General features: G+C 45.9%; 1 protein-coding gene across 7 annotated transcripts in view; it reads right to left on the reverse strand.

Annotated features, from left to right (window-relative positions):
* Window positions 1–16,303, reverse strand: part of DET1 (DET1 partner of COP1 E3 ubiquitin ligase) — a 23,508-nt gene continuing 7,205 nt past the window's right edge. For 5 of the 7 annotated variants that reach the window (XM_080980404.1, XM_080980403.1, XM_080980402.1 and 2 more), the window contains exons 3-5: window positions 13,095–13,285; window positions 8,647–8,838; window positions 3,209–4,935 (exon numbers count right to left, since the gene is read on the reverse strand). In XM_080980404.1, coding sequence (XP_080836530.1) covers window positions 4,713–4,935; window positions 8,647–8,838; window positions 13,095–13,285 — 606 coding nt within the window. In that variant the 3' untranslated portion in view covers window positions 3,209–4,712. The other 2 variants (XM_080980406.1, XM_080980407.1) reach the window with 2 other exon arrangements.

The raw sequence follows: 16,303 nt of genomic DNA on the forward strand, positions 1-16,303 counted from the left end.
TTCAAAAATAGAATTCCAGTTTATTTTGCTTTTAACATCGCACAGGTAACAAATTCACACCCTATCCCTGGTGGAAACAAAAATATCAGGTGTAAATATTATCCGTTTGGGTTTCCTAAAAACATCAAAGGGGAGGAAGAACATACATTGTTGCAGATAATACAGTGATAGGTTCTGCCCTGCTGCACTGTGATGCCCACCTCCCTTTAGCACACACTCCCAATACTTCATAGCTGTGAACGCAGGATCAGAGTTGGAAGGCACCACAAGGGTCATCTAGTCCAACCCCCTGCAATGCAGGAATCTTTTGCTCAATGTGGGGTTCGAACCCACGACCTTGAGATCAAGAGTCTCATGCTCTACCAACTGAGCTATGCCATGTCTTATTTGCAGCACTTTTCAATCTATCAATGGTTGCTAGCCAAAATGTTCTACCTCCACCGCTGGAGGCAGTATGCCTCTGAATACTGCCGAGTGCTGTTGTGCTCAGGTCCGGCTTGTGGGCTTCTGAAAACAGGGATGCTAGACACATTCATTCTTTGTCTCCGGAAACTAAGGCCCAAGGATGTTGATTGCAAGTCACTTTGTTCCACAGAAGCAAAGAGAATCTTCTAAAGCTAAACAGCTTTCAGGCTGAACAGAGCGAGATTGAACGAACAGTGAACGAGGGAGGTGATCCTGCTCAAAAGGACCTTCCAGGACTAAGACAGCAAAAAGTTACCTATTGCAAATAAGAGTCGTAGCTCAGTGGCAGAGCATCACCTTAGCATGCAGAAGGTCCCAGGTTCAATTGAAAGCATATCCAGGTCAGCCTGGGAGAGAACCCTGCCTGACACCAAGCAGAACCACTGTCTGTCACTGTAGACAATACTTGGCTGGGTGGACCAATGGTCTGACTTGGTACAAGGCAAGTTCCTAGGTCAGAGTTAAGATATTGCTCAGTGATGCTCATTTAGATCTCATGGGAATTCACCCAGAGCTCCCAAGGTCCAAATGTGCACAGTTGTTGCACCTACTCACAGCAGTGGGAAAGTGCAATGAGAGACTGAGATGCACAGTGCTTTCCCCTCCATTGGGAATGCCCCCAAAAGATACTCTGTTAAAGGCTTTCCTTCCTGATGAGAACTGACAAGATACAACCAAGCTGATCCTCAGACAGCTGGACCGAGACCTAAATTACGGAGCTGTGAATTTTGGGTGGGTGTCCAAAAATGTGCCGATCATTCAATGTGGCTGGAGGGAAGGTGGCTCTTTGTCTTGACCAATGGATCAGGCTGGGCCATATCTGTACTGTGGTCTCCAGTGACCAGCGCAAGTTAACAAGGCCATCCCTTTGTGCCACTATGCAGCTGAAACAACATGGAAAGGCCTACCTTTTGCGTTTCCAGTTATCTGCAAAATTAAATCCCACCTCAGCGCCGCAAGGCATGTCCCTCTCCTTTAATGTTTTACTTCCAAAAATATTATATACTATTTAATTGTGTGTGTGGGGGGGGAATACCACAAACTGGCTTGCAAAGAGAATACTCCTTGTTTACTCCCTTTGGGTGGGCAGATTTAGGCAGCATTATGGCAAAGGGAGAACAGAACGTGGGTAGCAGGAAGATAAAAAGCAAACTTCTCTCTCTCCTTTCTTTCTGAAAAACAAATAAATTCTTGACTAGAGTAGAAAGACCCTAGAGATGTGAAGACTGAGGAAAAACAAGGGGGAGAATGGAAATATTGGAGTGGGATGGGAAGAAGGGGAACAGGGATTTTTTCTCCCTTGAGAACTTATTTTTTCACACAGAAGAAATGGACATTTTGAGGAAACCTGAAAAGCAGCTCCATTGAAATGTGTTTTTTTTAAAAAAAATTGATGAAATGCTTTTTAAGGCAAGGTTTTAAATATTTATGTGTAAGCCAATCTACAGCAGGGATGGGAAATTTGTGGGCCTTCAGACTCTCAGCACCCCTAGCTGGCACTGGCAATGGTCAGGGTTGATGGGAGTTGTAGTCCAAACCTAACATATACTGTAGTGATAAATGACAACACTCAAATCCAGAAGCATTACTGCACCTAGAGGGTGCTGCTATCTTCATGAGAGGACCATACACTTTATTTTGTTTACTTTACTACAAAATTTGTGGTTCTTATTTTCAACTTTTATCCCCCCCCCCCCCACTTCTCAGGTGGCAAAAAAGTAAGATACATGTACAGCAGTTTGCATCTCTCTCTAGAATTGGGTATATTTGCAACTTTGCTTGCACAAAACTAAGGCATTTTTATACTTTTGAGTCTGCAATCCTACGCTTTGTTTAGCTGGGAGTTAGCATCACTAAAGAGTGGGACATATACTTCTGAGTAAATATGCATAGGGCTGTCCTATCAATTTCATAAATACGCCACATGATATAATTTTGTGTGCCAAGTTACGAATTATGCATTTTATGTTGTTAAAGCAGTAAAAATACATTTGGGTTTCATAAGAAAATAAATATTGCATATATTTCAAATGTCCTCAAAAATTACGCCACCCTCTCCCTGAAAAACAACACACACATTACATTTTTCCAGAGCTTTAACATTTCCATAAATTTTACACCTCTACTCTGAAGCGATGAACTCTGATCCCACTGTTACAAGACTGCAGTGCGGGAAGAGGGAGAAAATCTTTGGTGTTAAAAGGAAATGGTTCCTCTGTTGTATTTTGCTCACGTAGCAATGCCAATCTTTTTAAAAAACAAAACAATGCGAGGCATTATCGGAGCAGGAGTAATTTGCAATATAATCTGTTTGCTTATTGAGAATGGCAGAAGGGCTGAAAGTCTGAGAAACATGAGGAAAACTATGACTTCATCTGTACTCAGGCAATGCATCAAAGCCGCACACTGTTAGATGAGATGCACATCACTCCTCTAAAGCTGTTTGGTTTCCTAGAGCATGAATGTTCAGCTTTGGTGTGCCTCTGAAAAAATGCGTACACTCAGTGCCCATGGCGACCATAAGGGGAAAGCGTGCTACGTGCAGCTGTGTCTCATATGGAAGTTTACAACATATTCTGCATTAGTCCGCTGCACCGAAATAGCAAAGGGCTCGAAAGGGTGGAAGGTGAATGCAACCAGGCGTCGGACGGTGTGATTGATGGGCCGGCCCAGGAGTCCCGCTTGGATTTCAAACTTTAGAAGCCCAGAATCTCGGGCATAGAACCTGCAAGGGAGACAGACAAACAGACAATGATGCTCGTAGGCCAGTCTTAACTGAGTAAGAGGAAATATACTGTGACTGAGCAGGCAAAGAAAGATGCCATGTTGTTTTGACTAGTGAGAAAAAGAAAAAGCGGGCATTACGACAGAATTGTGAGAAAGTTCTCATAAATGCAGTTTGGAAGAAGTCAAGGCCAGCTTTTCATAAAATGAACTGTAAGGGGCCTAAAGCACATTATGGGTTAGCTAGTGAACGGCCCATGAAATGGTGGAAACCTATGATGAATGAGACCATAAAGACGGGCTGCAGCAGGGCGAGCACAGATTGATGCTCCCCTCCCGACAGCTAGCAGTTCCTTTTGCTCCTTGGTCTGCAGAGCGTAACAGTCTTTGCTGCTTGGTTGCCAGGCATTCAAACATGTTTGAAATGAGAGCAGCATTAAGAGGCCCATCTTGCCAACCTGATGCCCACGGGAAACGTACAAGCAGAACCTTGAAACGACTCAATAAGAACTGAGCAAACTCAGTAGACACAGAATGCTGTCTGATTTGGGGTTGTGAGGGTGAGAGGCAGGATGGGACAGAAAACCAGAGCGAGTGGGTGGAGGAATCTAGAAAAAGGCATGGCACTCTACACTGAAACATGCTGTAGAAGGTCCCACTTATGATTATGCCAGAAGATGTGGCAATAACTACAATGGGAAGGGTGACAAAGCACAGAGAGAGTCCTAGGTTCAATTCCCAGCCTGAAACCCTGGAGAACCACTGCTGGTCAGTGCCATAGGCAATGCTGAGCTAAATTGTCTGGTTGGATAAGGCAGCTTCCTCCAATTCTATGAGATTAGATGCCTTTGAAGCAGGTTTGATGAAACAAGATTCCTGGAGAAGGAGAAGCCTGTCCCTAGAACATGCCCAAGAATGCTCTATAAAATAATGCTCTTAAAGGGTCATCTCTGCCCTTATATTACCAACCAATTGCTGTTACATGCAGAAGAGAGGCTCCTGCAGATAGAGTCTCATAAGGCGGTCCATTCCATACCTTGTAGGAATTAGGTCTTCAGTATGGTGGCACCTAACCTCTGGAACTGCCTCCTGCTACAAAGCAGGCAGGCACCCATCTCAGTTGCCTTTTTGGCCCCTAGTGGAGACCTTCCTTTCTCAGCAAATCTTCGAAGTGGATGTCTTTATCCCAGGCTGTATCTGCATTGGATTTGTCCCACCCCGCCCTGCCCCACGGGCCATGTATGGAATTGTTTTAATTGTTGCTGTTTTTTACTGTGAAACCGCTTCGAGGCACATTACAGGAAGCAATTCATAAAAGAAACCAAAGAAAGGAAGAGCTGGGTTTCTGCGACAGACGCTGCGGTTTATTCCTTGGCAGATGAAATCAGTGCAGAAAGTGCTCCCCAAAGGTAGAAAGTTTGAAAATTGCAGCTGCACAATATAAGCAAAAGGCACAGGCCAACCGTGTCCTGGGGGAGTTGCAGCTGCAACTGCAACGAGTTGCTTCTCTCCCTGCTTTCAGCTCAACATGTCTCCCTCCTATAGAAGCGGACGCCAAGTGCTTCCCCCAGCAGGATGTTGGCTCCTGGGCCAACCACTTCAGCTACTGAATGGGACCAAGGATGCTCTTTCAATAGGTAGACACCCCTCCAGGTTTGGATAAGGCAGCCAGCTGAATTCCTCACATTCTCTCTGCATTGCCATTGTTCGTTCTCTCTGTGTCTCCTCTTGAAAGCCCCAGCTAGCCTGACAATTAAAGGAAACAGACTGGGTGGAAGAGCAACAATCTTGATAGCTGGCTTTTTAAAGGGTTTCCTCCTCCACAGGAGCAGCCTTCTGAACTGGGGGTGGTGGGGGGAGAGAGGGGGGGAGGGAGAAGAGAAAAGGAAGTGGAGCTAGTGTTGTTTCCACCCCCCTCCCATGTAAAGCATGGGTCTGCTGCCTGCTCCTCTCATTCCAATTCAGGGCAATTTACCATACTCAAGAAGAACGCCCTGTAATCTCCAAGATGGGCTCCGTATTTTTAAATCTATTTTTGAAGAGTGCTCTGCAATCAGAGGCCATTTCCACAGACTCACATGCGGTGGTTAAATTAGAAGCTGAAATGCAAGATGCGTGTCAATAAGAACAGTAATAATGAGCATCTCCCCCACCCCACCCCCAAGCCAATTGTTATGAAAATGGAAAGTTGTTTTGCTTCTTAAAAGAAATTCTCCCAAGTAGGTTGCCTATTAAACTTTCCTTTACGTCTCCCAAGCTTTCTAACAGCGACAGTGGCTGAAGACGGGGAAGTCACACCACTGCTTGTGCCCCTATTCCCTCCGTGCCCCCCCCCAACTCAAAGCCTCATCCTTGAGCTAGGGAACTCCTGAAACACAACACTTCAAGCGGGGCAGTCTGGGAGGGACCAGAATCTCTCCAGTCATCCCACCACCTGGCACAGGTGTTAGAAGAAGCAAAAAGTGGTCGTTCTGCCAGCTGCAGCCTGGTATAGGAGGAGAAACACTGTGTGCTCGTGGGAGGGCAGGGGGAGAAACCCAAGGCACAGTTGACGTGTGGCATGGAGCAATCCCACAATGCAGAAGAGCAAGAACAGCAGCAATTCTCTTTGTGGAGGGGGGGCAGGCAGGAGGAGAGTGTGTGATGGGAGAGGGTACAAAGCTGCCAGCCTGTTAATTTGATTAACTGGCCCCTGTGAAGGGACCGAGATGGCACAGCTGAAGGCAAAAGGTTGACTTTGGCACAGTGGTGATGTTGTCATCACAGCCCACCAGCATCAAGAGCGTGCAAAAGAGAAAAGAATAGATTCAGGCAAGCTGAAAGTGGCCAGGGATAAGTTTCTCTCTCTCTCATAACTAGATCTCGGCGATATCCAACAAAAGTGAATGCTGGCATATTCAGGTCAGGTGAAAGAAAGTGTGTGTGGGGGGGTTCCCCACATACAGCATAGTTAAAACTAAGGAATTTGTTCCCACAAGAACATATGATGGCCATCAACTTGGATGGCCTTAAAAGAAGATTGGACAAATCCATGGAGGACAAGGCTATCAATGTCCACTAGCCACGATGGCTTTGTTCTCCTTCTGCTGTGGGAGGCAGAATGTCTCTGAGCTGCGGGGAATCATAAGTGGGGAAAGTGCTGTGATGCTCAGGTCCTGCTTGTGGGCTTCCCATGGGCTTCTGGTTGGCCACTGTTGAGAACTGGGTGCTGAACGGGATTGGGCTTTGGCCCAATTCAGCAGGGCTCTTTTTATGCCAGTTTCTCACCCACTCAAGAGCACAACAGTAGCTCCCCTGAAGACTGCTGTTGCCTTTGGGCCCTACTTTTCTGGCTCCCAGGACGCATTTGGTTGGCCTCCGGGGGGAAACAGGATGCCTGGTGAGATGACCTTTGGTGTGATGCAGCTGGGCTCTTCCTATGTCATGTGTCTGGAATTTTCGTCGCCCGCTTGAAGCTCCGTTAGAATGCACATCTTTGATTCTCAAGTTAAAGCTCAAAGGGTGGAATTCATCCTCTTTGCAAACATGTTTCATTTGGGATCGTCTCTCCAAAGAGGAATGCCTTGAGAAGTATTATACATCCCCTTCAGTTTTGGCAAGTCGCTCTTCCTGCCTGTATAACTCCCTGAGGACCAGAAGGTCCCAGGTTTAATCTCTAGAATCTCTATCGTCGAAATGTTTCTTTAGCAGGACCTCCAGGATCTAGGGAGAGCTGAAGCCAGTAAGAACAGGCAGTACTGGGCTAGGTGAGAATAAAGCAACTCCATAGCTCAGGAGTAGCAGACAGGCTTCTCAAGTTCAATCACCAGCACCTCCAGGTTACAAAGGTAGGAAAGACCTCTGCGAGAGATGTCTGGAGAGCCATTCTCAGTCTGTGTAGACTATTCTGGGCTAGCTGGATCTGTCATGTGTTCACAGGTGTTAATTTAAGGGAAATCCGCAAGCAAATCCTCCTAATTTAGAGGCATCAGCCAAGTCAGCTGATTTTGGGGTACCGTGAAAGGGCAGCAATACCAATTATGTAGCAATTGATCATTACTACTGAGAGCACCCCATTTGTAAATTCTGTGTCAGGCAACAAACTAGCTTGGTTAGGCAAGTCTCTCAAAGACTGAGAGTGCATTTTTCTGTCCTTTCTCTGCCCCTCCAACTGAAGGTTCTTCTGTGTGGTCAGCAACTCCCGAAGACACAAGAACCACTCAAGAGCTCCAAAATGCTACATATTGCCTCTAGCCCTAAACAACACCAGCTGACAAACTACGTGAAAATGGCTAACTGCTTTGTTTACAGAAGCTCATTAGTGAGAATATCTGCATTTTGTCGGGAGAAAAAATATGTTGCCACCTACAGCCCAGTGGAGCCTTCCTATAGCATCAAGGACAGCAGCAGAAAAACAAGCTGAAAAGTAAGATGGGATGACTCATATACATTAAGTGCTCTTATGACTGGGAGGCACACTGAACAGGGTTAGATGGTTCAAACACTCCCCCAAAACTGCAGAGAGAGCAAAGGAGGCACTACCATATCGTGAGCAGGAAGGAAATCAATTTGATAAAAATTCCCCAAAAATTCATTGGATGGCTTTCAAACCACTATCCACCTCTCCAGATCACAGAGTGTGGTTGGGGACATGGGAACTCCTGTATGCAGGTCACATCTGGCCAAAATTTCATATTGCCCTCTGGGGGGCCCAGTTGTCCAGGGGAGCAGAAAGGGCTTTGATGTCCTATGTAAGGCATTTGAGTGGGAAATGTCTCAGTAGACTTGTGATCCCGGCAAATATGCAAAAAGTAGCCTATGCATTTTGCAACTGCATGCATGAAGTTTTGGGGATGCAATTGCATTTTTTAAATCTGAAAATTTAAGGAGCTGCAAGGCAGAGCTTGCAGTTCAGCTGCTCGTTGACTTTATTTACATGCTTCTGCTGAGATGACTGAGTGGTGGTTGCTGATTTTCCTTTTGCATAGAGGGTGCTGGAAAACTCTCTTTTCAAGCATTACAAAAAATAAAATCTATGAAGAAAAATGGAAGGTGAAACAAGTGGCTTTTCTAAGGATGCCTCTGTTTCCATGGGAAATAGCTTTGCGGGTATGTTGGCGCATAATTCTGTGTGTGTTAAGGGAGTGTTTATGTGTGGGTTTGACCCTGCTCACTTTGGGAATGTGGCCCCGGGCAACTTTCCACCATGGTAACGTAGCCCCAAAAAACATTATCCTACCCACCCAAGAGAGTCTGGGTAAGAGGAGGGAATCAATGCTGGCATGGGTAACAATGGTTCTTAGAAGACACCTAGCAGCATCACAACAAGCAACATCCGAATGTAAGAACAGTGAAAGCTAGATCAGACTAAGGCTCATGTAAGCCAGCAGCCAGCCTTCCCCTTCACAATGTGCTAGATATACAAAGGTCTTGTGTACTAGACCTAAACATGGACCATCACGGGGGCACACCACATACCTGATAGGGTGGTCCCCACACGTCTTGGGGCGCTCCATGACAGACACCCACTTGTCGTCGTAACTGAAGAGGGAGAGGTCGAGGTAGGGGCTGCCACTGTAGGACTGAGCGCTGATGGGAAGCTGCCCCAGCAGCCGCCGCACGGCTTCCGTGTGCCCACCGTACTTTGCATTCACAATGGTGTCCTTGAATCTGAAGGCAACAGGCAGGTTGGCGGTATAGAGATGAAAGGCACGAAACAAAAATCACCACCACCCACAACGCTAAGTCTTAGCCTTGGAAGAAGCAGAGATAGAAAGATACAAAAGGAAGGGAGGGATCCATGTTTCAATGGAGCACATCCCTGCCACGTCAAGCTAAAAATATCTGAGGAAGCAGCAATGGGAAGAAACTCTGACCAAGGCATTAGAAAGTGGCTGCCACTTGCTGTACAGAGCACTGTCGCATCCAAACCATACATTTAAAGAAATATGAGGCCCCTTTGACAGCCCTGGCTTCCCCCAAAGAATCCTGGGGACTGCAGTTTCTTCAGAGTGCTTAGAGCAGGGGTCGGCAAGGTTTATCTTGCCTGGACTGGATCGGTCCCGTGGAGATCCCTCTGTGGGCCAGATCGCGCGCGCACGATTTTCAGTGTCTGCATGTGCACAGATGCAATTTTTGGCATCTGCGTCTGTGCAGACGCAATTTTGGGTGCCGCAGAAGTGAGTTCCTGCGCCGTGCTGCTTTAGTGCAGCACATGAGCAGGCAGCTCGGTTCAGAGGCGGCTCGGGGCCAGTCAAACGACCTCCGTGGGCCACTTCTGGCCTATGGCCCTTAGGTTGCTGACCACTGGCTTAGAGTTTATAGAAGACCCCTTGTTGAGCCACAATTCCCAGCACTTCTACTGCAATTTCAAGGGTTTCTTTTTTGGCGGGGGGGTGTGTGTGTGTGTGTGTGTGTGAAAAGCTAGCAGTTTCATATGCCAGTTACAGTGGTACCTTGGTTGTTGAACTGAATCCTTTCTGGGAGTCCGTTCGACTCCCGAAATGGTTCAAAAACCAAGGCGCAGCTTCCAATTGGCTGCAGAAGTGTCTTGCACTCAAGTGGAAGATGCGCCAGACGTTCAGCTTCCAAAAAATGTTTGCAAACCGGAACACTTACTTCCAGGCTTGCGGCGTTCGGGAGCCAATTTGTTCGGCAACTAAGCCGTTCGAGAACAAAGGTACGACTGTATAGCAGGAGTTGGGGACCCTGTGACCCTCTAGATGCTGTTAGACTCCCAAGTCCCAGCAGCCCCAGTCAGCAAAGCCAATGGTCAGGGATGATGGAAGATGTAATCCAACAACATCTGGCGAGCCAAGGATTCCCCACTCCAGAGTTACACAGTATTTTTTTGCTGACAAACAACCTGCATTTTAAGCAGCAATTGTTTGGTGCAACTGTGTTCAAAGTGTGCTCGTTCGCTGGAAGCACATTATGGGGTCCTCAGTGAGAAGATGAGTGATGGAGGAGAAGCTTCCCTGAAAGACAGTGAGCCTATCCTTACAGATCGTTCCCCAGCAACAGCTAGCCACTGGTGTACTACTCTGGCCAAGTTCTAAGGTGCAGACTCACTTTACACAGGGCAACAGTAAGACTCAACATGTTCAGGCAGGACACCAAACAAACTGAGTGGGAGTCCTAGAGCACTGTCCAAAATCCTCTGCAACAGACCTGAGGTCCATGTCAAAGCAGATGTCTCCAGGGAGGGACCCCAGCAGATAAAATCAGTGTGGAAGGAGGTGTCCTGATGCTACCGCATGAGTCAATCAATTAAAGGCACTTGCATTCAATTTAGGTGCCTTTTTTATTTTGCTTCTTCACAACAAGATAAAAGTACATTAAAAAAAGCAGCACAGCCACTGCACATTGTTGAAAGGAGAAGCAACCTTTAATATATTCTTTTGCAGATTCCATTAAAGTAACACATGCAAACCAAGGCAGTTTTTAAAGAAATCCTAAGAGCTAGCAAAACTGGGGCCCTGCACCTATGATGGTAACATACAAGAGTCAGAGGATTACTCTGCAGTCTTGCTGAAGGCAGAGTCAAGTTTGGATACTTGAGGAAGGTTCACTCCCCTTCTGACTGGCCATCATTACTGCACCCCCCAAAAAAGTTTGATCCTGCCTCTAGAAGAAGAGTTAACCCTTGCTAGTATGCTCCACTCTGATGAGCATGAGGTCAAAGACCTGTCATCAACCCACAGCTTTACTGATCAACACTGACTCCCACCAATTAATCAACTGAAGCTTTAGTTGATTAATCTAACAGTCAAAGATTTCAGCCTTGCAATAATTAAAAGCCTTTATAACGAACTGGCTGCCTTATTCCCCTTAAACAGCACTCATAGTTTGCTTTCTGGAGGTAGCCTTGAATTTAACGGATACAGATTGGCTCCTTCCTAGGTTCAAGAGCCCCTAAGCTACATAATACGGCAGAAACTAGAAATGTGGGAGGAAAGAGATGGATTACGAACCCATCAAATTAATACAGGTTTTCTCTAAGAGCTACAGATGGCTCCTCCAAGGTCGAAGGATGATGGGGAAATCCATCCTCAGACGTTGTTTAGATTATGTAAAGATGAGGGACCGGCAGGTGGGGGGAAAAGAAGACCTTGTTCTTGTTGAGCTGCCTGGAAAATGCTTTCCGGTACACAGTCTAAAGTAGTTTTCTTGCCTTGGAGATAGAAGAGAGTGTTATGCTCTCGTCACTGGACTCAACTGTACAATTCACAAATAATCATTATTTGCCTTGTTGTGCCGTATGCATGGGCTTTGATGGCTCTCATGCCACCCACCCAGCTAGAACATCTCTCTTCCAGGATCCCTTTGGTATACCCCGTTCTTCCTCAAGCCAGACAAATGGCCATAATAATGCAGTGGTTAGAGCAGAGGCTAGCAGAAAGTAGATCTGCTAGTCCTCTGGGCGATCTGCAGGACAGCAGGAGTTTCTCACTCCCAATAGTTGAACAATAGTGTGTGTGTTTGTGTATGGCATGGCTGGCCGTTTGCTAATTGCTTCTGTCTCAGCCTCACTGTTCCTCACTTGTAAAACAGGAGTCTTAATTGGTTCCCTTTGATCTCATCTTTGTGTAGTTCTGCTGTCTGATTTTATTCTAATCCACCACCACCCCCCCCTCAAATCTACAGAGTTGCTATAAAATAACAAACCAGGTCAACACCAGTCATGTTAAGCAATTATCATAAAGCAATTCTAAGCATAAAACGAACCTTTTAAAAGTAATTCATATACAATGTAAAAGGCAGCAGGTGAAACATATAATCAGCAACAGGCCACAACTCATCCAAAAGCGTGAATAAAAAGATTAATCTTAAACTGGCACTAAAGCCAGGTAGAGTTGGCACCAGATGCATCTTCGTGGGGAGGGCATTCCAGAGGCAGGGATGCACCACAGAGAAGACCATTTCCCACATCACCACACCTTCCACTTCACCTGGCAGTGCAACCACAAGAGGGCCTGCCATGCTGACCTTTAAGCCTGGACAGGTTGGTACAGATAAAGGTACTGTGGCCCAAGTCATTCAGGGGGTCCTGTGTCAATGTTAACACTGTGATCTGAGCTCAGAAACACACAGGCAACCTGTTCAGGCTTTTTGGAACTAGTGCTATGTGGTCCCAATGGGCTGTGCCACTCAGCCAGCCACATTCTGGATGAGCTGCAGTTTCCAGACAGTCTTCAAGAACAGCCCCAAGTAGTGTGTGTTACAGTTATCCAGTCAGGTGGCTACTGCAGCATGAAACAGTGTTTTTGTGCTACAATTAATAAGTAATTAGTAAGTAATTTTCAGTTGCATATGCCTGTTATCCCAATATTTGCCTCTTGGGGTACAGGAGGTAATCAGCTCCGACCTAGGCCACCATTTGCCCATGGCTCCACTCCCGTTGTACACACTATGGTTCTGGTTGAGGGACCTCAGTCTAGTAAAAAACAACAACGAACAAACCCTTGCCTCTGCTATGAACTTACAAGCTGGCCTTAGGTAACCCAGTACCCCCAGCCTCACTTTCCACAATATGAGGACAAAACTACTGGCTTACCCTATAAGGCTGTTTAAGGATGACTGATAATGTATGTAAAGCACTTGGAACATGTTAAAGCACTACAATGAGGGTATCTAAAGTGCTGACAGACTACAACTCCCATTCTCCCTGACCACTGGCCACATTAGCTGGGGTAATGGGAGCTGAAGTCCAGCAACAGCTGGGGGGCACCATGTTGGTTATCCCAGAACTACATAAATGCTTGCTGTCATCATTATCATTCCTATTATACCCATGTACACCAATGGCACTATAGCAATATATTTAGTTGAACCAGAGAGCTCGATATGAAGCCAGTTTTTAGCCTCTCCAGCTTCACTGGCTTTGCAAACTGACTGGGCAACCATGCACGGTCCAAAGGGCTCACCGGCGTTGGATCTGCCTGGCGAAATTGTTGCTTGAGGCCGAGCAGGGGAACTGGACCGCCTCGCTGTGCAGTGTGGCATTCCGGAAAAGGTCGCAGAAGTTCTCGAAGAGTTCCAGCAGCTCGTCCGACGTGTTCTCAAATACAGCAATCACCTCGGTGGTCACCATGTTGTACACAACAAAAAACGAAGGCTGAGCAGGAGGAAGCAGAATTGACGTCAGCCAGCTGAGCCCAGGTGGAAGACACAAAGGCCATGTTAAGTGAGCAACTTGCACCACCAAGCCATTAAACCAACCAAGATACGATGCTGTTTTGTGGCTGGATGGGAGGATTCTGCATTTCACCTGCCAAGTTCATTGTAACTTCCAGCCATCGCAATGGGCGACAGATTAACTATGCTATTAACTACCGTCAAATTATTAACAAAGCAATGTGAAATTCCTCCAATTCTTGTTTTGTTTATTTCAAACTGGACACATCAATGTTGCTGTTTCCTTTCTCTGCCAAACATGAAATGTTTTTTCAGAGTGGCAGATTTAATTTTAGCTCCTGCTGCGAAGTGATTTTTAAGCCAGGTGGTGGCTGGCAATGAATTATTTCCCCCTGTATATGCAGAAAGGTGAGAGTTGGTAGGCTTTATTTGGGGAGGGGCTGGGGGGGACACTTATTTTCTTTTCCTGTCTTAATATTTCCAACATGCCGAGAGGAACCTTTTAAAGCGCATTGTGCTCCACTGTTGCCTGTAAATGGTGTACCCTTCAGGGTCCCCCGCTGCTGGCGAAATAAAAGACTGAGCGCCATTAACTATTTCTTTTGAATTACTTGCGTTCTTATCCAAGAATGTCCAAAAGCTGCATTTTGGTTTTGCAATCAGTCACCTAGGTGCTTGTGAAGAAATCTTTCCCTAGGTAACATGCTATGGACAAAAGATCAGGTCTATGTTTATTTCTGCTTGTCTACAAACCGATTACTCAAGTCTGCACTGAGTTTGGCATCTCCAGAATCCTTGCATCCCCTTTTCTTTTTATAAAGGAAAAGTTTCAAGTCCATGAAAAGTCATGGAGGGGGGAAGGAATGCAGCTTGTTGTTATAGCCACCATGCCAGGGTCAATTGCCTGCTACTGGCAATCTAAGCCCTACCCTCCACATTCTCTCTTGCTGTTTCTCTGCTACTCCAATCACTGTCAAACATGGAGGTTTTTTTGCAGGGAGGTGGAGAGTGAAATCCTGAAAGCACCATCTAGCTTTCCTGGACCTGCATATTCAACCTTTAGTGGAACCAGTGACATCTCAGATGTCTGTCTCCAACAGATCAGGTATGGGGAACCTTTGACCCTCTAGATACTGCTGAACTGAAACACTGATAAGTCTCTGGCCATGCCTGATATGGCGGATGGGAGTTGTACTTTATCAACACCTGAAGGCTCAAAGGTTCCCCACCCTTACAATAGGTGCTTGCAACTTTTGGACGACCAAATTTCACTTAACACTCTTTATCATAATAAATGTGAAAGACCACTAATGGATCCCACACAACAACTAAGACCAACACTTCACATTGATTACTCAACAAAATGTATCTGGAAGTGCCCAAGGACCCTATTGATTTCCCCTTGGGAAAACTCTAATCTTGCAGGGAAGTGCTAGGTCCAACCCAGTGTCTTACAGATGCAGCTTATTGACCTCAAAAAGGCAGGATTCTGGGGAGTGCAGAAGAAGCCCCAATAAATACCTCTCCCTTCTTTCCTGGAAAAACACAACTTTTTCAGACAGCTTATTCCATTGATTCTAAAGGCCCTTACATCCCAACATTGAGCCTACCCATAAGTTGCTTCTTGTCCTGTGTATAACAGAGCTCACATTCTCCAATAGCCTTTCCAACATATATGTTAACTTTAATCAGCATGCGCTTCCATTAGCAATTTTAATCTGGTATCCAGGTTACATATATCCAGACCCTTTTATGTCCTTTCCACCCACCCATCCCCCACAGCTTGCATACTAGACTTTGTCTCATTCTTGCAATATTCCTATGAATCCCTACACAAAGCCAGTCCTGTCAACCAGTACTATACACAGCAGCAGAGATATTAATTGATCTCAGTAGAGTTGTAGGTTGAAAAAAGAAAGTGACAAGTCCACACGAAGCGTTGTGGCTAAAGACGCATTTGAACCCATGTCTCAGCCTAACCCTGACCATTGCACTGTACCAGCCCTCTCCCTAAGAGAAACATTTGTATACAAAGAACTGTGGGCCTTTTGTGACCCATTGCCACACTACTAACTTGCATTCATCTTGCAGGCCTACGCACACTTTACCAGGGAGCAAGCCGCATAGCACTTACTTCCAGGTAAAGGTGGACAAAATCAGACTTTATGGTTGTCATTCATGGAAACTCTTACACCAGTCATTTATCTGAAAAGGTCAATCAATGGACTCAACGGTCAAATTTAGCGACTGAAGAGCAAGGTGACTGACTGCAAGATAACAACCCAAATTGATCAACCAGCACAAAGATCAACCTTTTCAATCCCCTGACCCATTTTAAAGTCTAACCTGCAACACAGGCCTACTTTCAATGTCCAGGGTTCCCTGTGTCCACTTTTCTTCTTCCTCTCTCACTCGCTGCCCTTCTCCTCTCCCTGTCTCTTAAAAACACTTCAGTAGAAAATAAAATAAAATTGTGGTCTATCTGCTGGGACCCACTGCACAACTGAGTGAGTCACAACCAAACTAATGACTAATGAACCTAAACTCCTAAGCCCTTACAACAGATCGTAAAATAATAGAATCAGGGTAATCAATGAAGCAACTGTTAAAGGCAGCACTTTAAAACAATTTTAGCAGGAGTTTAAACCCACCAGAGATTAAAGAGAGAACAGTGCTGGTGCTAAGCCAGCCTCCCTGGAAAATGAATTGCACAAGTGGGGTGCCACAAGGCCCTGAGAAACCCCAGCCATGGCCCAGCCTACCAGATGTTAGGTTGACAAGAAGACAGTGTTCCTCAACCTCAGGTCCCCAGATGCTGCTAGCTTCCAAATCAAATCATGCCCAGCCAGCTTAACCAATGGTCAGGGATGGTGGGGACCCCAAGATATTATTTTTTTAAAAAAGTATTAAGTCTCAGTGGCAAACAACCACATAGTGCAATTCTGTTCTGTGTTTTTTTTCTTACATTTATACCCCACCTTCCATCCATCGTGGGACC

The sequence above is a fragment of the Podarcis pityusensis genome (genome assembly GCF_964106645.2).
Source record: "Podarcis pityusensis genome assembly, chromosome: 14".
Lineage (NCBI taxonomy): Eukaryota > Metazoa > Chordata > Lepidosauria > Squamata > Lacertidae > Podarcis > Podarcis pityusensis.